General features: G+C 43.5%; 1 protein-coding gene across 2 annotated transcripts in view; it reads right to left on the bottom strand.

Annotated features, from left to right (window-relative positions):
* TEDC1 (tubulin epsilon and delta complex 1) overlaps positions 1-25,112 on the bottom strand; it is a 68,257-nt gene extending 43,145 nt beyond the window's left edge. Inside the window, exons 1-4 of one of the 2 annotated variants that reach the window (XM_088170226.1) lie at positions 24,949-25,112; positions 23,828-23,906; positions 17,452-17,654; positions 5,553-5,711 (exon numbers count right to left, since the gene is read on the bottom strand). In XM_088170226.1, coding sequence (XP_088026352.1) covers positions 5,553-5,711; positions 17,452-17,654; positions 23,828-23,906; positions 24,949-25,086 — 579 coding nt within the window. In that variant the 5' untranslated portion in view covers positions 25,087-25,112. The remainder of the gene's footprint in view (positions 1-5,552; positions 5,712-17,451; positions 17,655-23,827; positions 23,907-24,948) is intronic. The other variant, XM_088170227.1, reaches the window with a different exon arrangement.

A 25,112-nucleotide genomic window follows, 5' to 3' on the forward strand; every position in this document is an offset into this window, starting at 1 on the left:
ACACTCTTGGCTTTTGCTTACCAAGACCTTGTCCCAGCTGCACTGGTGATAGTATCATCAATTACTTGATGAAGAAGCTTCCCAAGTTAGTCAAGGGAACAATAAAAAGCAATTCCTCCTATTCAGAGCTGATCCCTTTGTTACTGTAATAACTGCAGCTGCCAAACAAGATAGCAGTGCACATTTGTCAGACAATCACTCATATTTCATTAATATTTCTGCCAGAAGACAGAGAATGTTTCCTGCTTTTCTTCCTTTATTCTAATACCAACTTTATCACACACTTGGGTATTGACAACTATTTTAAAGTTGACAGGCACTGGGTAATTATCAACCCTTCCGTGAAACTTTGGAATATTTTAGCGTTCCTTTCCCCAAACTCGCTGCTGGTGACAACCATCTGTCACATGTGCAGAGCTCTGCGAGTTTAAAAATAAAAGAGCACCTCCCCACACAATGTTCTTCCTTTCCTCTTGCCACTCCTCTCTCTCCCTGCTGCATTCTTGCATAATTCTGGCTGCCAGACCTTGGGAGTAACCAGCCGGGAATGTCAGCCCCTTCTCCAGGCCAGGTGGCAGCAGCATCCCTGGGTAAAGCCCAAAACAAACACAGCAAAGCTGGAAGAGCAGAGGAATGAGGTGTCCCCCTGAGACCAGGCTGGATGGAAACTGAAATCATCCACTGTTTGGATTTTTGCTATCTCTGATAACTGCTAGAAGCCAAACAAGGCTCAAAGAGGGGAAGCAGGTGAGAGGGTGAGAGGCAGAACACGCTCACCTGGCACTGGAATCCCCAGGTGAGGTGGAGGCAGGTCAGATTTAACCTCACACCAACCTTTCTGCACAGCCCTCCACACCCAGCACCAATTCCTAAATTGCCCTTGAGCTCGGGCAAGCTGCTCTCCCTGCAGGGTGCCTAATTCACCTAGAGAAGATGGGAAGGGGGCTTGCTCGTGGTTCACACACATTTTGCATGAGAGGAAAAAAATTCTGCTGCATTAAAGAATGTGCTTTGGAGATCTAACAAATTCACCTTGGGGAAAAAAAGCAAAGATTTTCAAACCAAACAGACAAAATAGAAACAAACAAGGTAGCAATTCCCAGAGTAACATGGTAAATTTTTCATGTCAAGATACAGATGCATCTAACAATTGCAGTTTGGCTCACTCATAAATTACTGACAATGAGGTAATTACCCAGCACCAGTCCCTGCCCTCTATTATTCTGAGATCAAGACTTTGTCCTTGTCCCTTTGCTCTTACTACCTCAGATATATGGATACAACCCCTCCAATCCACTGCACTACATCTTATTTTATGCTGTTGATCTTAGAGGGGGCACAAGAAACCATTCCACTCACAGGTGGTAATTCCCATCTGCATTCTTACTGACAATACAGCTCTTGCTTTTAGTTTCCAAGCACATTGAAACCATTATCATTGCTTTACCATGATCTGATAATTCCAATTATGTTAAACTCTTCTTCTATCATTGAGAATTCCATTAATGAGAATTCCATTGAATATCATTTTATTCTTACTTGCCCCTGCGCACAGCCCATAATCAGATATTCACCTGCTTAAAAAAAACCCCAAAAACATCTCTGAACCTGATCTAACCCTCCACTACTTCAGGATGGAAGACAGCTGAAAATACCCCCAGGAAATCCATCAGTTTTGCAGAAAATCACCTGCTCCTCTGGTTTTCATAACATGCCAATTATGGCACAGTGCAGTTAAAAGAACCCCCCAAAAAATGAAAGTTTCAAACTCTCCAGGTTCCTGTTTTGCTGAAACTATGCAAGGCCTCTCACTCACATCTTTTAAGGCAAAGACTAAATAAAAACAACTGCTCTCTCCTACGGATTCAAGAGGGATCAAAACCTGGGCAGACAGATATTCTTCTGGCATTTGACAGAACAAAAAAAAAAAAAAAGAGAATAGAAGGAAGCAAGAGACGTGCCTTACACAGTAATTTATTCTCCACGTTCCCCTGTATTTGAAGGCACACCAGGTAAATATGTACCACTGAGAATTTCGAGGGAATTAGAATGCTATTACTACATTATACTTTCAAAGCCAGCCAACCTGTCCGTGTTGAGAAGCCATTAAAATGTTATCCAACAGCTCATAGCCTCGGGCTGCAAAATTCCTCAGGAACAGAGAGGTTAAAGATTCCCCTCAGGAATCTTCCTCCTACAGCAGGACATGTGTGCTTCTGTAAGCTTCAACATCCCTTCTGGGAGCTGAAGGCACTGCAAAGCTGCTCATCAGAGCAAAGAGAACAGGCAGGCAGGGCCAGCCAACCAGCAATTGCCAGCACAGGACCAGCTGTAGCCCATGGGTGGCTTCCTTCCCGCTCTTGGGGACTGCAGAACCTCATCCCACCCACCTCAAGTGGCTGCAGGCAGGACAGAGGAGACAGAGGACACAGAGATATTCATACTGAAAAACGGAGTGGAAGGAAGAGCAGTTATCTTCTGAGTGAGAACATATTTCCCAACTGTGCTGTGCTCTTCTCAGAAAGGCCCAAATAGAGAAAATGGCATTTTAGAGCCCGTGTGAGTCACAGAATGAAATCTGCAGAAGTGTCACCACTAGTTGACAAAAATTACAGCTCCTGATCAGCAGTAAATAAGATTGTTCCAGAGCTGAGACACATAACCTGGTACGTTATAAACAGAGCGAGTAAAAGCTGTAATTATCATTTTGTAGAGAAAGCCCTCTGTAAATCTGTCAGCATAATTAAAAAACCTAACACTCATTAGCCTCTTGCATACTGTGTTTGTGGTTTATTAGAGGAAAGCAGCAGCTCATATAGAGGTCACACTGGGGCAGCTTAGTCTTCTAGCACATAGAATAGTTTAAAAGTTGGGAAATTAATGCAGCAGTAAAAGCAATTTCTCTAGAAAGAGTCAGGAAATATCAATTATTGTTTATACAGCTGTTAAATTGTGGAAGTATGACATATTTTGTGCTACTGTAAATGCTAACATTAAGGGGGCACAGTAATGAAGTCCTTCCAAAGCCACACTTACCTTTCTATTCTCCTGCTTTTAATTCAGACTAACACATAAATCAGAGCACTGCACTTTATTACAGCTCTGGACAGAACTCCCACAGCTGCACACACAATATCAGTGTGGGCTCAGTTTGTGCACCCCATGGTGGCAGCCCTGGCTGTGACAATCACCACCAGCACCAGCTCAGCCCAGCAGTGGCTGCTGGAGAAGGCAGTAATGACAGCTTTGGGGAACTGCATGAACACACACACACAATTCTCCCTCCTGCTTATTCCTCCACATTCTGGAAACCATGGACCAGGGACCTGCAGCATAAGTACTGGATCCCAGAAATCTGGGATTTTTGAGCTTTCTGTGCTTTCTGGAAGTGACCCCCAGGAGAACACTGCTTTTGACCTGAGGCCTCCAAGGCCTTTCCAAGAAGGCTCCAAATTTGAGTGATGGAGTTAAAATCATGGGTGTGTAGTTAAAACAAAAGTGTGTGATTTCACATGGTGAAGGGTTTTGAATTTGAGGTTTTTATAATATAGTAATAGGTGTGGGACGAGGAATTTGGGTGTTGTCTCCTTTCTGTCTTCTTCCTTCTTCTTTATGATTTCAGGCAATAGTTTCTGTTTGGACAGTTAGTGCTGCACTGAGGGTCACAGGGGTTTGGTTAGTGGGTCAGAAGTATAAATAATACAGGTGTCAGTTCTCTATTGGACAGTTTGGCTTTAAAAAACCCTTGTAACTAGCTAGACTCAGCTCAATTTTGCTCACTTTTAGCTGGTAGCTAGAAGTGTTACAGAACTCTCTGTACTTTAGATAAGATTTAATAAACAGCCAGGCCCGAACACGAGAAAATTCATCTCCTTTTTGTTTTTAATCCTGGCTCTGAATGAAGACAGAAGAAACTGCAGACAAGGCACTAATTAAGTGGTGCAGATACCACCTTTACAACTAACCTGTCTCTTGTAGTTGTCTGACCTTTCTAACTTTAGCACACATTTTGCCTTAGATAACCACAATGGGGGAAAAAAGTCCAAGTTTATCTCAAAGTACAACTTCCACAGGAGGGTCACCATCTCTCATCTCCCCTATCAACAAGTTTAGCCTGCTGCCCCATCTCTTCATTACCTCAGTGCCTCATTTGGACTGCTGAGAATCTGTTTGTGCTCCAGCTCCCAGGTTTGACCTGCTCTTAATTCTTCCTCAGCCTCATTAACTGCACGCTGAGGCACTGGAGCTGCCTAATGATTTGTTACTGTCAAGCCTCACATAAATCAGAGCACTGATGATGAGTTATGGAGGCATTTCTAGCCTCACCTGCTAGAAAAAGCAGCACACCTTCAACAGAGGTGGTGCATCAGGGGGAGAAGTGCCAATCATTTCATTTGAGATTCACCTCTCCCAACCCCATCACAGTCTGTCATCGCAGTGCCAAGAGCCAAGGACTGCCCTGGCACTCAGAGGGAACTGCCACCTTTGCTCCCAGAGCAGGGAAGCACATCAGCAGTGGTCAGTGAGAAGCAAAAGGTTATTTTAGATGCTGCACACACAGCACCTGATCCCTCTTCCCCACGGCTGTCAATCAGTCTGCCTTAGCCAGTTCATGGAAAGAAAATATAACCTCATTATAGCTTTTAGCACTGCTCTGCCAGACACGGGATCAAAACCAAGAAGGAATCTTCATTCAAAGGTGAAGATGATTCTGACAACTTTTTGATGTGTATTTTGGGAAGAAATGTCCCCAAACCGTTTTGAGTCTCAAAAAAAGGATTTCTCTGAAGGTTTTGAGTACAGTAATAGCTGGCTCCATTTAAGTTATCTAAAGATATATAAATGGAGAAGGGGCACCTAGGGAAAGCAATTCTTAGTAACTTTTAGGATTGTCTAAAGAACTGTAAATTTTTGTTTCTGGAGTCACCATTGCTGTTGACTTTGGGACTGAAGGCTGGTTCCATCCTAACCCGACAGAATGCTCCCAAATGTCTGTGATTAGACAGGCATCTGCACACTCATAAATGGGAAGAGAACTGGAGCCTTAGCAGTGCAGGCACCATTACTGATTCCTGATTTAAAAGCAGGTAAATATGGGGTTCTGCTGAGATGTCCCCTAGCACTTTGGAAAGAGATTTTTGCATTTTATTTTGCTATTACTTTGAATATTTATGCTTAACATTCTGAATGCACATTTCCAGTGAACTTATAGTTCTGCATCACTACTTCTTGTCTGGAGAACCAGAATGTTCTGTCTTGTTTCTACCAGGCATTTTCTGAGAAAAAACAGCAGCAGCTTGTGGTTGCAGAAGTGACTAATGTGCCAACCTGCAAAAGAGACTTTTATACAATTACAACCTAACAAACACTGAACACACAACATTTTCTCATGGTTCTGCCACACTGGGGAAAGACAGAGGTGCTTAGAGTGCTTCACTCTTATCTACAGAAAATGCAGAACTAGCAAACGAGAATAATCTGTACATTTAGCTCTTGCTGACAAGGCTTTTAAATAATAAACTATGCCATAGTGAGTTAGAGGAATCATTTACCTTGTGCAGAAGTTTGCACTGCTCCTGGTACTGAGCGTGCAAAGCTCCCCACTGCAACCTCAGCCTCCCATGTAAGCACTGCAGGTAGCGAACATCCACCCTGTCCTCAGCTCCTGCTTCACCTGGACCTTCCTGGCTGCTGGCCACGTCCTCTTCACACTGAAAGCAGGAAACAGCAGCACACGGGTTTTAATTCGTTTCAACTTTTTCAAGTCGTTCAGGAGTGAACATACAAGGTATGTGGGCCAAATCGCCCTAAAATGAAGTCAATTCCAGCAGTACAGAGAAATCAGAGTACAGGACTGGGAACAGCCTAAACAAGCAGAGAAGTGTGGAATAAATATCAGCTTCTCAGCTGTGACGTGCTGAGCTGTCTCCTCTCCCATCTTTCATTTTCCCTACCCAGGAGGACACAGTGTTCCTGAGACAGCAAGCATGTTCTTTGCCCAGATGGGAAAAATTGTATTTTTACTGGGTTCTAATATGTCAAAGAACATAAAAAACAGATTTAGCTCCTGCAGTGTCTTCCTGAGACCCTATTTTGTAAATCAATAACTTATATAGGGACAAAATCATTGGCCTGTTCTTGCCCAGCTATTTTCTTTTCTCCATCCAGCATTTCCCGTCTGGCAGGATTGAGGAAAAGGAGAAATCATGCAGCTGGCAATGGCCAGGACTGCACAGCTCCAGCTGTATCATCTGGCTTGCTTGTTTTGCCTTTTTCTAGAGTAATTTGGAAGGAAGAAGAGAGAGGGAAGGAGTTTCCATTTGTTTATCTTGTCCCACTTTTCTTCTGCTGCAGATAAAAAAGCCAACAGCAGCCAACACCTTCATCCTCTGATGAAATTCCTGCTGCACATTTCTGTCATCCCTCCTTCCTGAGGAATACAGGGAATTCCACCTCCCCCAGCCCCATCACAAAGAGATCATTCACATGTACAGACAGATCTCTCCCTTTTCAGCTAAAACTCCTGCAGATTGCAAATTAAAAGGGGAAGAAGCCATGGGTAGTTTTACTTCTGATGCCAGTAATACCATTTAAAGTGAAGCTCCCCATTTCATGCAGTCTATAGGAATGGCACACAATAAACACAACCCATCATTCCAAATATTTCTACTACAACATGTCACAAGAAATAGGAATAACACACAACTGCAAAGGCCTGGTTATTCAGAATGGATGTTTGCCATTCTGAAAGGAAATGTCTCAAGACATTTCTTTAAAGTAGAAATTTAAAAAGCCTTCTTGAAACATGACTGTTTTCAAGAAAACACTTCAGCAGATATTTGGACCCACAGACCTTGATGGTATTTAAACATATGTGCTTCCCTGCTTCACAGATTTCCACGTTCAGTAAAATCTTCAAAGGATCCAGTTGGCAGGCAAAGCTGGAATGTAGTTCCAATTTGGATCCTAAACTAACAATGCAAACTGTAAAATGAAGAGATTTAATCTTGCCTTAGATTTCAACAGAAGTTTGTCTACAACCATGATCAAATAACCCCCTAACTCTTGTTTTAACCTAAATATCTCCAGCTGACAGGGCCTGTATCACAATGAGTGTTCCTATAATTTATAAGCACAGAAATGCTGTTCTGGTCACATAGCAAACTGTATCAATATTACAGGTTTGTTCCATGGCTCAGATAAACACGTGCTATAAATCACAGAGGTACAGGGCTGGTAAAGGGCTTCTGCTTTGAAAGGCACAGATTCATCTCTAACCAAGGGAAAAAAGAAAAAGGAGGAAAGAAGGAGAGAAGGGAAAGAAGAGAGGAAAGGAAGAGAGGAAAGAAGGGAAGAAGAAGGAAAGAAGGAGGAAAGAGGGAAAGAGAAGGAAGAAAGAAGAAGGAAAGAAAGAAGGAGGAAAGAAGAAAAGTTTGTGCCAATTCCAATGTCCCTCTTCCTCCTCTTTTCCTTTGTCTCCAGGCTCCTAATCTCCACAGTTTTTTTGGGGAAATACCCTGTTTTGCCCCAGACAGGATGGTTTCATGCAGGTATGATTACCAAGGTGTCCATTAGCATGATAAGCCAAGCAGTTGGATATCAGACCTGGCAGCAGAGAAAACCCATGTGTAAAGAATATTAAAACACCTCACATAAGCAGCTAGAAAGCCACAAGGCCGAAGACAGGCTTGGGAATCCCAGATTAAAATCTGCATTGTCCATAATTTACAGTTCTACTCCAGCTTCCCTGGTTAGAGGTTTCAGAACAGCACAAATACTGCTCTCCTGGGGATTTATTTCAGGAAGGAATGGCATTAGACTCGATTGCTTTGGCAGTACAGTGACAAACACCATGCAGAGCTAATTTTATTGTAGCAACCTGCCTTATTAATATTAAAATAAGGAAGCCAGCCAATGCATTTTTAACAGGACCTCTCCATTATTTATTTCACAAACTGCACAAAAAATTTACTTTTGCTATGAAATACTTAGCCTGGCACAAAGTAAACAAGGTTAAAAAAAAAAAGGTCTTGCATATTATACTGTGACCTCAATTTCCAGTCCCATCTTTACAATCTAAGGCTATTTACTGCTCTCTCAGTGGGTGAAAAATCACTAAAACACCAGCCCAAGCTCCAGTCTTTGCTTCAAATACCACTGTGAATTTATCTAATCGATGCAGCAAGCCAGGTACACACCTACATTCACTCTGAGATACAGAAGTGCAGATTTTTCAGTCCAGTTCACAAAGAGAGCACCCAGAGACCTCAGCAGCCTTCCCACCCTTGGAATGCTCCAGGCCACTTTTGGAAGAGATCATTCCACAGCCACTTCCCAGAGAAGCATTATCTGCCATTAATTGTTTGCTGCAATTAATGCTTCTCTTTGATTCCATCTCAGAGAAGGGATGTGCCTGGATCAGCTGCAGGAATTGGTAGCAAACATCAATGCCCTCATCACCATGCTGGGAATATTTTCCCATTACTGGTGGTGGTCTGGTCAAACTGGGTGATGTGGACTGCCAGAGCACCCCTGAGCAGTGTAACTTTGGATTAAGCAGAAGATTAAATAAATAATTAAAATAATAAATCATAAAAATAAATTGATTAAGCAGAAGGTAGAATGATAGCTCCTCATTTCTACTCTCACCACACCTCACCCCAAAGGAGATTTCCATCCTAAAAGCTCCAAGTTTTAACTTTTCAGTATCCATCCTTGGCAAGACTTAGAAAAGCAAGCACAAGCCTGATCACAGTGACAAACATACATTGACATGAGCTCTCTCCAAGCCAGTTTCTGAACCATCAGCCTGCCCACACTTGAGCAGAACCAGCTCTCCTGTGGTAAAAGATCCAGGAGAAATGAAGAGCTAAGCCCCAGAACAAATACACATTCCAAGACATCACCCATCACCATCCCAGTTAAGGTGGCTCACAAACTACAAAACTTGCCCCAGGCTCACAAATACACCTCTGGTTTAGTCAGACCTGAACATGGTTTATGTCCCAAAAACATAGATTTAACCATTTTTGCAAGGCAGCCTAAAATTCAGTCTTTAACACACAAATTTTGCCCTTAACATTCCATCCCAAGCTATTTCAAGTCAAATCATAAAAAAAAAAAAGGTGTCATATCATTCCCAAGAAGTGTGAATAGGCTTGTGGTTAGACAGTGCAGCAAGTGCATAAAAAACTCCCAACACTGTCCAAGTCCTCCTGGCAGAATTGTTCTGAGCAGACAAGTCAGAGTCATGAAATACAGTGAACTAAAAAAGCCTTTAGATATGAAAGTACTCCGAGGAAAAGAATAAGGGGTGGGAGAAAGGAGGGTGTGAAAAAGACATGGTGCTGTATCAATCTTCAGTCACATTCCATGCATCTGAGGAAACAACTTGCATGCAACGTGCTCAGAGAAAAATTAAAGATTAAGAAGTTCCAACTTCAACAGCAGAAATGAAGCTTTTCTTTTTGGTTTGAAATATAAAGCAATCCCACATTATCAGGAATCAGAGAGCAGGTGTACCAACGGTGGATGGAAATAAATTAAACAAGTACTTCATCATATAAATACTTCATCAAAGAACAACACTGGCACCAGTGTGTTTGTAGACACGTGAGAAGGGAGCATTTCTTCCACTGCCTGCTCCATTTGAGGATTTTAGTGACTTGGTACAGAGTAGATCTTGCTCTGTTCATACACTAAATTACACAAACTCCAAAAACTGATTTAATGCAGAATTCCTTGCAGATCTGGCAATATGCCACAAGCATGACTGCAGAGGAAACACTCTGCTGTGTAACTTCATCTAGACTTTCTGCACTATTCCTACTGATATAGGAATCTTTGAGGCTTATAAATCCTTACCTTAATAAATTCATGTGCCCTGTGCAGGCAATGGGAGAGAAAAAGCTGTGCTGCCTGCAGTGCTGTAAAACACAGAACGGCAGGGCTGGCTCCCCCAGGGATGCTCTTTCCTGACTGTGAGCTGCCACCTGTCGGCCCAGGACAGAGCCCAGCTCATCCCCACCGAGCTGAGCCTTTCCCAGGCATCCTCCAAACCCCCCCAAGCACCGGCTCTCTGCCTCCACATCTGGACAGACAGCAAGCAATCTGCTGCTCATGCTACCCATGGAGAAACCAGCCTGCTGGAACGTGGATAAGGTGATTAACCCATGGATACATTCACGAGGTCAAATCCTTGAGCAGAGCAACACAAAGCAGCTGCCAGCTGAACCCTCCAGTGCTCACCTGCACTGGGTTTACCCTGGCTGCAGACAGAAAATATTTCTGAGTTACCACTCAGATCTTAACCACACACAGCACACAGCCTGGTGTCACAAAGGTGGGTAGGAGCATATTTAGATCCTCACTGCAGGGCTCAGGAATGGCAAAGGCAATCCCATAAATCAAGCCAATAAAGGGCTCCTGCAGCTTTTACTGAGAGCTCGTTCCGAACCGCTCGTAATTCACACGGTGGTTTTGATGTGACATAACATATGTTAACTTCTGTAATTACACATCTTTAAACAGAACATCTCTTTTTTTCTTTAAATTAAACACCATAGCCAGAAATAACAGTATCAGACATGCCTTCTTAATTAATACAGCCATATATCTATCTGCAGGAGGGAAAATGTGAAAAGGAACAATGTGAACAGATGAATGCAAAAGGGACAGCACTATTTTCATTAATAGCATCATAAACAACACTAAATGGATTTTCTCCTAGACAAGGCAGGATCCAGATTGGATTTATGCAGGGAAAGATAGATGGTGTAAAAACCCATTCCCACATGGTGCACACACCAATTAAATCTCCAGATATTTGCATAGGAGAGTGAGTTTTCCACAAACCTAAGTGCTCACAACATCCAAGTTCTGCTCATATCGCATCCAGCAATTAAAATAAAAAAAAGTAAAGTCCTGTGTTTCCACAAGGCCTTTTAGCTTTTAAATTTCTGTGCCTTTTGTAAGAATTACTCCTCACAACAGCACTCCCAAGAGCTTACTCTTGGCAAAGAGTGAAAAAGAGAAGGTGCTGAGGGAAGAGAGAAAATGTGAACACAGCTCTTACCTATGCCTGCCTTGTTCAAACAAGCCTCTCTGGCAGTAGCCACGGGCCTGAGGCACTGGAGCAGTGAGTCCTTTATCCCATCCATCCCTCCCCACTCATTTGGGAGGTTATTTTAGAGCTCTGCAGTACAGCAAAAGCACGATGCCTTTCAAAGAGCCCGGCAGCACTGCCTCATCTTTGGAGCTGCAAGGTTTTAAAAGAACGTTAAAATCCCAATGCTCACTGCATTACATATTCAGACAGAACATGGGAACTAAATATCCTAAGACCAAGATAAAGTAGACCTTAGGTAAGACAGGGTAGACCTTAACTGGGAGAGAGTTCTGCAGAGCCCATGAAATGCTGTGTATACCTGTGTATAACAGATATATACAGATAACACCTTCACTGCTTTTTCCCCCTGCCTGCAGCTGTAGCTCCCCTTGCCCATGGCCATTTGCTCCCCCGTGGCAGGAGGGGCAGTCCCTGGAGGCAGAAGGATGGAGATCCCTGCAGACACAGCACACCTGGAGCTGGAGGAGCACAGGGGAACAGCACCTGCCCTGCAGGAGGGAGGAGGCAGAGCTCTGTCATGCCCCTCTCCACAAGTTCCTGGGGGAAAAGTGCTTTATTCCAAGGGATCCTCTCCAGTGAGTTAAACCCAGGCTGCTTGCAGTGGGACACCAAAACCTGATGTTCACACTGAACTCCAAAGATGATCAGAACAAACCAAGGGCACTGGCTGCTCCCTGGCACTGGAGGGCAGGAGAGGCACTGGAACATCTCAGAATCCCTCCTGTTTCCCCAGCAGCCAAGGAAGGAGCTCCCCGTGCTGGATTTCAGCAGAGTATGACCATGGTAAACCTTCCTGCTAGCACACCAGTCCCCACCATCTTCTCCTCCCACAGCTCCAGTGCCTGCTGCTGAACCCCATCCAGAACTGTAATGTCAAGTTCAAGAAATTCTGCAACTCAGACATTACCAGATTCAATAAATTACAAGCCTTCCTGATCAGTTCAGACTTGTCTTTTAGAGTGTTTCACTTTGACATGCTGTCTGGAGAAAAAAAAAAAAAAAAACAAACTCACTTCTTAATTTTGCATTCACTGTGTCAAGCAAAGACAAATGTTGGTAACTGCAAATCTTCCAGTGTAGCACAGGAAGGAGGTACCATGACAAATTCAAAATATGCCACAACAGACTTGTCAGCCACACTGAGGTGAGGAAAATCCTGCAGGAGAAACTTCAGGGATCCTGCTCAGGTTTCACAGATGGATTTTAAAAAAAGAATGTTCCTTAGCAGCTAAAGAATCCAGCAACAGTAATAGCAGGAAAAGGGCAAAAACATAAATGGTGACAGTTACTAGGAAGACAGGAGGACAAAGAGAACAGACGTGTAAGCTGAGGGAATAAGGGAGGAAAAGCAAAAAATGAAAGCTGACAGACTAATACAGCCCATAAAGATCTGGAAAGTAATTACGCTTCTGAGTCAGAATCAATAAAGTTAATAAAATTCCCTCCTCTGTCCTTGCTGGAATTGATGAAGACGTGGGAAAAAAAGGCAGAAAACTACTTTTCCCTGAAACTAGTGCCTAAGGTTTTCTGCTGGGGGGAACATGGAGCTTGGCTGCTACTTTAACTTTCCTCTAATAACATGGTTTATGGAACAGCAGTGATTGTCAAGTTCTCTGTAAAAGAAAGGCATTTCAACAACAAGATTAGACCAAGCTAAGCCTTACACCACACTGGAAATAGCCAGTGAGCCAAACTAGACCATGACAAACCCAAGATTAATCAAACTGCAAACCTAAGGGACAGAAGGAATGTTTACCTTCTTTTTTTGCTCACCAGAAGTAATTAAACTGAGTTCACTTTGGCATGCTAGAGACACATGCACGAATTCCAAGCACAAGAGACATAATAGCTCTATTTGTTGATTACTGCAAATTCACAAAAGAGGAGGGGCATCCAATTTCACTGAGAGGGCCAGAAGCAGACACAGGGAATTAGTGGAAACAAGAACCAGTGTTTGTACAACATCTCCTGATGATCATGAGGGATATAACATCACTACACCCTTTTTAAAAGCTCAGCAGCCTCCACACATAATTAAATTACAGGGCACACAGATTAATTTCAGCTGTAGAAATAAAAGCAGTACAGGCAGCATTCCTCTCTGGAAACACAAAGAATATGAGCTCACAGAGCTCTGCTGTTACCTGCTCAAACCATCCCAGATTTGGAGAAAGATCACTGAAATGTAAAAAGCGAGGTAAATACGAATTAGTCAAATATTGCATGTGCTAAAAAGGCAAGTTTATATCAATTATATGCTTCTCAGAGAGAATGAGAACTCCCCAGGTGTGCCTTGCAAGTTCAGTGGAGGAGACAGTTTCAGTACAGGATTTTTTTCAGCTGTGTCTTGTACATTAGGATTTGTTATGTGTGAATAGGAATCAATAAATGGCACTTGAGAATAATCTGCCTGTACATGATCACCAAAGCAACAGAAGGCATTGAGACAGACATCACAACAGTGCACAGCTGAGATGGAAACCCACAAGGGGTGTCAAAAGCCTTTGAAAACCATGTCCATCAATGACTGGCCCAGTGCTTTAATGCAATTAGCAGGGAGAATTCCCAAGCAGACACTTCAGTGCATCGATGTGAGCCTCCAATTCAGATTGGATTTTAGTCTTTATAGATCTAACAGAGTTAGTGATTACTTCTCCTAAAGAGCTGGCCCATGCAGGCTCTGAACTTTCACTTACTGCCTCTGGAGTCACCAATCTGCTGACAGATGAGCACAGTAAATTCAGAGAACCTGAACTGCTGCAGCCCAGCTCGAAAGTTCATCATGGATTATGGATCCCCTCTTCCTGCACAACACAGTTTGCTCCTTTAGCTGTTTCCCTTCCCAGTTTGTAAACTCCACATGCCAGAAGGGGCTGAGGAAGGGCTGAAGGATCCTTCCCCAGCCCTGCTCACTGGGACAACCTGCCCCAGGCACCACGATCCTGGCTCAGGAGACACTGCAGCACTGCCCTGCCAAAAAAACCCCAGCTGGAGGTGCCCTGAAGGAAGGAAAGAATCTCTTACCACCACCCCAGGCTAACCATGCCTGTCCTTACCACAGCCACCTCACAGTGAGTTCTGACTCCAGCACTACCTCCCACCACCTTTCATCATCTTGGAGTTTGTGATTTCACTGAACTTTTGATTCTGAAGATGTAAGTGCATGTAAAAGACAGCTTGTGGAAGCTTTCCCCAGCCCAGGATCTAAAGATTAAGAATTCCAGGCAGAGCTTGAGCTCCTTGTCCATCATGTGTCATGAACACCCTTGTACCTCTGAAAATCCTTTAGAGCTGATGGAAGTGTTCAATTTGCAGGGAAGGAAAACTGGGTTGCTAAGGAACTGCAAAGGAAAAAAAAGGCTAGAGTGTGGTAGTCTGAAATGAAATTATTTAAATTAATTGGCCCTTGATATGTTGGGTATTTGGCACATTATCAGCAATTCAGCAGGCTTTGTTTTAAACTTAGGCTGAAAGAACAGTCAGAACATGATTGCACACTTAATTTGGGGATTAGCTCCATTCTCTTTTCTCACACAACAGACCCCTGTTCATCTTTGTGGATTTCACACAAAATTTTAAAAGCAAAGGACATGAATATCAGTTTGAACTAGAGCTATGCCTACAGTTATTGAGACTCCTTTCCTTTAAATGAAGACAAAGGGTAAGGATTCTCTCTGAATTTATTCTCACTGATAGCCCAACAGATGCACTTTTCCAGCAAGTATTGGCTTTCACACTTTGCTCATTTTGGCAGAGATCTCAGCCATGCACAGCACCAAATGTATTGCATGGATTTTTGTATTACAGCATTTTCACTTCAGGAAAATATTTTCAATTGTTTGTAATCATTAAAGATCCCATTCAGTGGAAGATTTTTCAAGTTCTCAACTGAGAATTTCATTTCAGTTGTTTTAAAGAGCATTTCCTTTTCTTACTTCTATTTTTTTGAGACAGATTTTTCCTGAGTGAAGGTTTTCTCCTCTTCTTTTACCTGTTTATTTCACTTTACTGCAATAGAAGAGAGTTAAGACTGCAGAGACTACACCTCTGGTGTGCTAACTTACAAGATGTCAAGTAGCAAAGTGACAACCTCACCTTCCACCTCTCTTACTGAGATTTTGGGGTTTTATTGCTGATGAGCAGGCTTTGTCACATGGTTACCTCACAAAATAACAACAGCCAGCAAATAACAGTATCTAACAACAAAACTTCACACTTTTATGAACCAAACAACAGGTTTTCTTGAGTGGTTTACAAGGAGCACATTCACTGACCAAAATGAGGTGTGACCCACCCATCACTGCCTCCCTGCATCCCTCCCTGCCTGTGCACTCCTAGATTTTCATTTGGTTGGCTCCTAAAGGCTGAATGTATTGATTTTGCAATGCCTAGTTGATCAAATAAAAGTTAAGACCTCTCCCTTAAAATTCCATTTGTTTTAACTTTCTTGTGATGGAGAATCACAAAACCCACTAGTCATGCTGTAACTACCTTCTCTTTTTTTCCTTGCAAATATCTATTTTTATTGGAGCACGAACACTGCTGGATGAACAGCATACAAGAAATGTTTTCTTTCATACAATGAGCTTTACATACACAAGATAACTCCAGCTTCCAGTCTATACAATTTTTGTTTGGTCTATTGAAAGAAAAAAATAAATTTTAGATTCTTAAGCCTTTCCAAACACTGTTTTGGACAGTTATTGAGTAAAAACATTTAATATGCATTCCATGCTCTTTGAGAAACACAAGTACAGCAGGTGAGAACTGACACACCAGTATGTGTGGCCATAAGAGATAACATTTTATTACCACAGTTCTTTCATCCCTTTTTTGGAAATGTAAAACTTAAAGCCTTCAGAGAAAATAACACAGGTGCTGCCCCATTCCCTGAATTCATGTCACACTTACTTGTCACTCTTTCATAACAGAAATTAAAGATACAAAAAAAAAAAAAAAAACCAAAACCTGCTACCACAGATGAAAAACAAGAAAAAGGTAAAAGAGAAGTTTTTACTTTAAAGTTCTCCAGCAGTGTTTTTTCTGAAATCTCAAGGCAGCCTTCACATAAATGGATGGCACTGCCACTCAACTCAGCCTCTTGTGCTCCCTCTTCTGTGCAGCAAATAATTGTAGTGCAGCAGAGTGGTCCCTTTCCTCAAAATACTTCTTGTAATGTTGTTACAAAGAGGATTCTTTCCTGTTTTCCATTTGTACAAGTGTTTTCTTTCTGAAGACACTATTTTTACATAATAGCTTTCCAAACTTTGGCTTTCCTGCTTTGCTGTCCCCTAAAAAGGCTCTAGAAAACCAGGGAAAAAACATACATGGGTTCATGAAAGACCACAAACCTTAGATATCATAAGATTATCAGCAGGTAGAATTTCCAACCTTCAGTGTCCTTTGCCAAAAAGCTGAAATTCTGTGACCCTGTCACTTTGAAGCAGACTGAGCAGTAATTAAGTGTCTGACTAGATGATGGTTACTTCAGAACAGACTTTCTATGTGCTAACAGCTTTTATTAATGGAGAAAACAGCACACTCCAGTGTGTTCTCAAAGAGGTCACAAGGTCATTAGTTACCCCAAGAGCAGGAGCTGCCATTTCAGACCTTGCTGTTTGCAAAAAAAAGTGTTGTTTGCCTTACCCAACGGTGCCAACACACCCAGCACTCACTGCTGTCCTGTTTGCCTGCCCTGCACAGCCACTCACAGCTCAGTCTGGGAACCCAAAACCCAGCAGCTGAAACCAAAGACATTCACTTACCTGCACTCCACAGTGCACAGAAATCAGGGAATTCAGGCAGGGCTGGGAGTTTGATAAAGAACCCAGATGACCTGCACACAGAAAGCTTAGAGAAGGGAGTGAAAAGAGCTGCTGGCCTTTTTTAGAGCTGAAATCACTCATCTGCCAACCCATCACACACTGCTGGTAACACAGCTGCTGTTACAGGTGACCTGGGGACAGGTGGAATAGAGACAGTGCTGAAGGCAATCTCATCCCAAGCAGCCTTGCCCTTTCCAGGGCCCAGCTATGTCCAGTGAGGATGGGTGTTACAGAACAGTGGCTTAGCCAGCTGAAGTTTGCTGGTGCTGCCAGGAGGAAGGGTTAGGGTGTTCTGAGAGGGACAGGAAAGAGTTGGCTGTCAGAGAAAGAGTCAGTGCTGTGTGGAGCTGCCTGTGGGAAGTTTACAGGGAGAAGGCACAAAGGTTTTAGTGTAGGACAAAAAGGGACTGATGCTTGCATCAGTTATGAGACCACCATCAATCAGTGCCCTGTGTGAGGATACCAATGACAGGACAGGGTGCAAGGACACATGCTCACCGTGCACACAGAGGTCTCATCCCCAGTCTGGAGCCTGTTCTGAGCCAGCAGCAGCTCCAGGAGGTGCAGGCTGTGCAGCAGCCAGGAAAAGGCCAGCAGTAACTCCCGGCTGCCCCTGGAGCCATCAGCAGGGAGCTGCTGGAGCTGGGGCCGCCTGTAGCCGTGGTACCACAGTGCCCACTTCACAAAGCTCACCTGGTCACCTGCAAGGACAAAACAGCCCAGAGTGACACCCTGCTCCTCCAAGGGCACATGCTGGAACCCTGAAGTTCCAACCTGGGAATTTTGAGCTTTCTGTGCTGTCAGGCACCGACCCCCAGGAGAACACTGCTTTTGACTTGAGGCCATGGAGAAGGCTTCCAAATTTAAGTAACAGAGTTAAAATCACTGTAGTTAGAATAGAAATGTGTCATTTTACATAGTGAAGTTTTGAATTTAGAGTTTTAGAATATAGAACAAAACGGAAGTTCTCAGACATTATCCCTTTCTTCCTTCTTGTTCCTTCTTCATCTTAGTTTCAAATAATAGTTTTTAGTTTGATAGAAAGTACTGCAGTACGAGGCACACGTGTTTGGTTATTAAGTCAAAAGCATAAATAATATAAATGCTAACCTTTCATTAGATAATTAGCCTTTAAAAAAACTTTATAACTAACTAAATTCACCTCCATTTTCTCACTAATAGCTAAAAGTACTAAAGAACTCTCCGTACTTTGAATAAAATTTAATAAACAACCAAGTCCAAACAAAAAATCCATCTCTTAAACATTCAATCCTGAGTAAAAGCAAAAGAAAAAAGCACTTTCAGGCAGAGTTTTTAATCCAGCCTCAGGAAGACTGGGGACTTAATTCTTTATCAACTGTTGCTGTAGCCTTGCCTTGGAGACAGAAATGAGATGGATGACATAGTTTTTTTAATAAAAATTTTATTTTTATTGTACAATTGTAAAATTTTTTTTATATGGTATTAGAAGGTACTGTGTTTGAATTTAATAGGTTAGCAAATTATTGAAACTCTATTGGTTGGTGATGGCTAGAGTACATGTTCATCAGATTTTTTCTTTCTTTCTAGTTTTATTTTTTCTTCATGGATTCTCATGGGATAGACTTTTTATTTTTGTAGGTGTGAACCGTTTTCTCATAAGAATAGACTGATTTTTATTTTTACAATTTTTTTCTCATGGGAACTTCACAGGTTAGCTTAGCCAGAATAGTAAGGTTTAAACCATGCTTTATAAGGCCTTTCTTTTCTAAGGTTTTATCTATATGCAACAATCAACAACTGGTGAAGGACAGGAGGGAAAGTGTAAAAAAAGCCTTCTTTAAACAGCCCCATTCTGATTACAGGAACTGCTGCTCAGGGGAAAGAAGAAATTCAAAGTTGGGATCAAGATCGGTAATGGCCTCTGAGAAATTAACAGAGGCAACAAAGGTAATTAGCCACCCCCACTAGAACAGGACTCCAACTCACCTATTCATTTTTTATGAGTCACCAAGCACGCTATGAATTAGTAAACACTCTGAAATCACTTTACTCCTGAACTGCACTGGAATTCAGAGATAGGAGTTTCACAGCCTGCTGCAAATCTCTGAGCACCAGAGAGCAGAGATAATGCAGCACAGCACACGGGCTGCTAAATTCTCAGGAAGCCTCTCATCCATATTCCTTCACACCAGCAAATGGGACCTGACAGCTACAAGACAGGCACTGCACGACTGTAAAATACTGAGGAAACACAGAGAAAGTCATTATTATAAAAGGTTCTGCCCAGTAAGCCTTGGCTCTGTACTAAGTCAAAAACAGAATAAAGAACATAATTAGGGGGACAGTGAAAACAACACCGACTGGCTAAGAGCCAACAGTGGTAAAAGGAAGACCTGCTCCAAAAGTTTCTGGAGCTCTCTGAGGGCGACAAGAAGCAAGTGATTAAGGAAGATTCAACCAAATCAAGCCATTTAGACTTCCCACTGGGATTCAGCTTGCACTAAGAAACCAAAGCACTGCAGTGGAGGGAGAGGAAAAGCCCTTGAATCAATGACAAGTGCCCAGCAGACAAGAACCAGAGGGCAGGAACAAAGAGTGGTTTCACATGAGGGCTCTGTGCTAAACAGCTGCTGTTCAAACAGCTCAAAATGACACTTGGAGAATGTGACAATGACAGAAAACTTGGTGCTGATGTGATAATAGTAGTAAAGAATGCAGGCAGATCATGAAGGACTGCAGAACCTTGAGCCCAAGCTTTAAAGAGACAGATAAAAGTATTTTTAGAAAAAAATGAAAAATTATGTGCACCAAGAAAGAAATGTTCCTAACTTTACTGACTTACAACATTAGACTGGACCTGGAACTGCTCAGTGGGCTCAGGAACACAGTCTCAGATGATGATAAGGTTTTTAATGACAGTATCACAATTGGTTCTGACAGGCATCCAAAGGCAAAGTCAGTGTGAGAAACGTAGCCAGGACACTGAACAGAACACAATTACCCACTGTGACCCCTATTTCTTCACTCCCATTAAGTCTACAGACAATTTGGAACGAAAGAAAGAGAAAGGACAAGTACAATCACAGTACAGAACAGCTGCATTGTAAGAAGCAATGAAGCAGGCCAAGAAGATGAGCAAGAATGGATATGACAAAACTCTTCAAAATCCTGAGTGCTGTGCAGTGGGTGAAGAGTGGATGATTTGTTTGCACAACACTCAGCACAAGAACTGTGAGCCACCAAAGTCAGCAAGCACGTGAGTCAAAACAAGATAAAAGAGATGCTCTTCACACACGTAGCAAAATTCTGAAATTCTTCACTGTGGGACACTGTGGACTCTTTAAATCACTCAGGCTCAAGGAGGAACTGGAATTACAGAGCAGCAGCTCATGGAAACTTATGGATGGGAAAGTCTGAGATGTGAACTGCTGGAGGCTAAAGGAATATTCCCCCATGCTGTGGAAAGCATCCTGCTAGATTTGCTCTTTTCTTTCCCTTGGGCATTCATTCTGACAGCTGTCACAGCTGGGTGGAGCCAGAGGAATCTACAGTTTCATGCACTTCAGGCATTCTTACAAAGCAAAAGACCTAAATCACTCCATTTGCTCTTTCCACAGACCCTGTGAATGAAACAAGCAGCTTCCCTTCCCCATGTCAGGGTGGCAGAAATGCCTGTGCCTTGCTAAGAATCCTGCTGTAGATGTGCACTCCAATCCCTCAAGCACAAGAGGAGCATGGAGATATTTCAGATTTTATTTTGATCACTCGTGAACATTCTTACATGAGCAGGGTTTTCATGTCATCCTTTCCTTTTTTTGTGTGCATTTGTCAAGAAAGGAACTGCCATAACAGGTAAAGGCAGAAATACTCCAAAAGGAAGGATGATCAAGCCATGCTTTCCTCCTTTTTCAAAGCAAATAAGCATCACATGCTGCCATCTGCAGTTCAAGGAGCTCCTCAAAAAACCACATATCAGAGTGGAGTAAAGGAGAGCAAGTCAGGGTTCTTTTTTCTTCTTTTATCACCATTTCCTTGCTCTGATATATCACTCAGGCCAGACCCACCAAAGAAATTCACCACCTGAATTTCTGTGTTGTTCTGATCCTTTATCTCCCCCTCTTTTACTGCAACACTCTGCTCTCACAGGAGAGGTGTACCAGGCAGGAAAATTGGGAGTGAGCAGTCAAGGCATGGATCTGGAGCTGGGCTCAAAGAACCTTCCTGTGACCTTAGAGAAGTCCCTTTGTTTTCCTCACCTCACGTTAAAAGGAGTAAAGGTCATGTGAGTACCCAGGACTAAGATGGATTCTTCTGTAATGTGCAGCCAAGAGAGAGGAAAGAACACCACTCAGATGGAAGATAACACCAGACATCTCTCTGACATCTTCTTATGGCATTAGGATTAGGAAATTTATACAGAAAGACCTTCCTAAGGCTTCCAACTAAGCCCCTTCTCCACAGGTATTATTCATAAAAGTATATTCAGCAAGTAAGACCAAGCTGGGGATGAACCTCAGGGTTCAGCTCACTTCAAGCTGTACTCAAGCTGTGCTCTTCTACTGTGAGTCCTGACAAATATTTCCAGTGATTTACAAGATGATATTCAAATAAGGGCTATGCACTAGCCTGGCAGGCTGAAATGGAAAGGAACTAAAAACCAAGCACAAGCACAGACACAGATCCATTACTTCACACACTCAGATAAGAAACACCTGCATAGGCAGTGGTATTATGAGAAACCACTGCTTCAGAAGAACATTTTCTGCTACACTTGTCAAACAAACAAAAATCTATTGCAGCTCCAGACCTCTTTCACATGCTACAAGAAGTGAACAGCAATTCCAGGAAAGAAATATTTCCTCCAACTATCCAAATGCATATTGCACTGCTACCTGGTGTGCTTGTCAGGTTGTTGTCACCCAAGTTCATCAGCCTCTGTGAAGAAGAAGCAGCATGGAACCCTCAGTCATTATTTCATCAGCAACGTTATGCCCAGAGTATTCACACAGCTTACTCTGACTGTCCACTCTCCACTAAACTGCTGTGACATGCCAGATTTCACAGTAAGTTTCCACCAGAGTTTACATTTAAGGGCTTTTCACTGTGTGAAAAAGAAATTCTCACAGAATGAGAAACCAGGAGCCAGCTGCAGAATTTTATAACCACTGACTGGCAGGCTTCAGTGGCATTCCTGAACTGGCCAAAGATCAGTGTTTCCTTTTGAAAAATAAAGGCTACAAGATCACTGGAGAATGGCTTCTCTTTTCCAGAAAGCTGTTTCTATGCACACAGTAACCCCTACACCAAAGGAGTCTTCACAGCCCTCCTCTGGGATCTGGCAACTGCTGCTCTCCCTGTTTTAACCAAGGTAATTAAGAGGTTGTACAAAAAGAGCAAAGGAAAGGAAAGCTTGATCTCTGGACTAAGGCACTAGACTTGGATTAGAGGAATCTGTTTCAATTCTCTGTTGTGCATCAGGATCCTACACAAACCTGAGAAAGTTATTTAGTGCCTATGCCCAAGGCTTAATTCATTTGCATTAAATACACAAGAGACCAAAGCTGAGGCAGAGAAGAAAAGCAGTGAAATATTGATTGTGTTCACAGCAGACAACTCATTCACTTGCCAAGCAAAAGTAATTAGTGTCATTTGAAAAACAGTACAGCTCTCCAGCCCGAATTTCAGCTTTAATCACCAAGTTGAGACTAAGAAGGTTTCTCAGAAATCAGCTGGGCAGTTCTCAGCAGAACCACACATTGCTCCCTCACAATATACCAGTGCAGGTTGTGCTTGCTCTCTCTAGAGCCAGGAACCTGCCACGTGCACTTGGAAATCCTGTCCCCAAATGCTACAGGCAATTAGTACGGGAGCAGCCAGGATCCAGTGAGGCTGCACATGTGCAGCACCACATCCACAATGCTGTGGGAGACAGGCAATAAATAGACTTGCCATACACCCAGCACACTGTGGATGAGTGGAGAAACAAAACCAAAAATAAAAACGGCCAAATGAAAAATCCTGTGAGTAACAGGACTTCCTGCTGAGCTACCAGCAAAACTATGCTGGTTCTGCTCTGCATTCCACAGTGCTTAACCTTCCTTAATTCCATTTACAGAGCCACCAGCCTCACAGCTATTCAGGGGCTTATACAACGTTGTTTAGGCTGTTCTGCTTTCAAGGGCAAAAGTGAATATTAAGTGGATTTGGTATGAGGAGACCTTGATTCATCACAATACAATTCTCACACAATGAAAAGGCCCTAGATAGACATGTCTCAAGGGAGAAGATGAGGAGTAGTGCTGTACTTGGAATAACATACATTTAAGAAGTAAACAATCTTCTGCTATTTTGAGAAGCCAATCTGCATTCAGCTCCTCTCTGGAGCAGTGGCCCTGTTCATAAAGCCATTATTCACAGTCCCCCTAAAACAACCACACACAGTCTGCTTCTTGTTTTGTGTACAACTTCAATCCAAACCACTGCCTTTATGGTTCTCACGTTGCAATTCCTGGCTCTGACACAGGACTGGACAGAAAAGCACCGACAGAACCAAGAGAATGGGAAAAGAAGGAACCAAAGGAAAACCAAACCTACTTCTGTCTTTGCAGATACTGAGAATGCAGAGATTTACCTGCAATAAAATGTCACAGGGATTCAAGAGCCTGTGCAAACATCCCAGTTTCCAGGACAAAGCACATCAAAGAGCAGCAAGCCTGCCTCACAGCACATTTACTCATCAGTAAACCTGACACCCAGTATGTTGGTGGCACAGGTGTTCAAAACAGAGCACTCAGGACAGGGAGCAGGGAGCCAAAGGCCAACAAATCCAACAAAACCAGTGCCAATCCCTTCCCAGAACAGATGGAAACTGCAGTCAGCAGAATGATGTTACCTATGGCATCAGACTCTGCCCACTTGCCCCTGTGGATCTGCTTCAGAAGAACATACAGCAGCCTCCAGAAGTCCAGGCTCTGCAAAAGAGAGGGGTGGAAGGGAGATCAGCAGGAATAATATCTGCCATATTATTTAGGCTCAATTAGGCAATTAAGCCCGTATCTGAAGATCACACATGGAACAGCACACCTGCTGACCCAGCCAACACCATCTGATCAGGCAGGTTCATGTATTACCTGCTCATGAATCTACAGAAAGGAGCACCCAGAAAGAAAAGGGCTAATGCTGGCTGCACACCCAGCACTTCTACTGTCAGACCCATATGTAGAGGAGCGTTCTAAAATCTGACACAACCACACGTGTCACAGCTCACCCACAGTCAAACAAGAACACACTGGTAAGATCTGACCAGGACAGTGTCAGAAACTCATAAACAAGAGGCATCACAGAATGAGCTGGAACTGGGAATCATTTCTTGGCCACACAAGGACAGCATGCTGACAAACTCAAATAATGATTCTTACAGCTGGAATTTCAGTCAACACTCATAAAATCCTTAAAATAGCCGAGGCAGGGAGGTACCCTGTGTGTGAGCTGGAAGCCTCGGAGGCAGAGCAGCAAGACCCAAGCTGGAGTATGGTAAGGGACAACAAAGCCCAGGTGACACTGAGAAGGGTGAAACACCAAGGCTTGACTTAAAACCACAGCAGGACACAGAGCAGGACACATCCCAGAGCAGTGAGTCTGAGACACTAACCCCTAACACGGGTCTGCTGGGACTGCACAGAGCACACAGAACACACAGAACACACAGAGCAGGGACTGCACCAAACAGGGACTGCACAGAACACACAGAACACACAGAGCAGGGACTGCACCAAACAGGGACTGCACAGAACACACAGAGCAGAGACTGCACCAAAACCAGAAAACAGGGACTGCACAGAGCAGGGACTGCACAGGACACACCGAACGGGGCTCGCACAGAACCGGGCCCGCACCGCAGCAGGGCTCAGCGGCCTGTCCCGGGACCAGCTGCCCTATGCCACTGCCCGGTGCCGGTGCCACTGCCCGGTGCCGGTGCCCGCAGCTCTCTCTCCTCTCTCCGGGGTCACGCACCGCCTGCGGCCGGTCGAACCTGGCGCGGCGCAGGGTGTCGGGGGCGGGCCGGCCGCGGGGCGGCAGGGCCCGGCACAGCGCCCCGACGGCGGCGGGCAGCGCCGGGCCGCGCTGCCGGGGCCGCTCCCGGGGCTGCATCCCGCTGTTCCCGCCGTTCCCGCCTC

This window comes from Sturnus vulgaris, chromosome 9, assembly GCF_052056855.1.
Source record: "Sturnus vulgaris isolate bStuVul1 chromosome 9, bStuVul1.hap1, whole genome shotgun sequence".
Taxonomy (NCBI): domain Eukaryota; kingdom Metazoa; phylum Chordata; class Aves; order Passeriformes; family Sturnidae; genus Sturnus; species Sturnus vulgaris.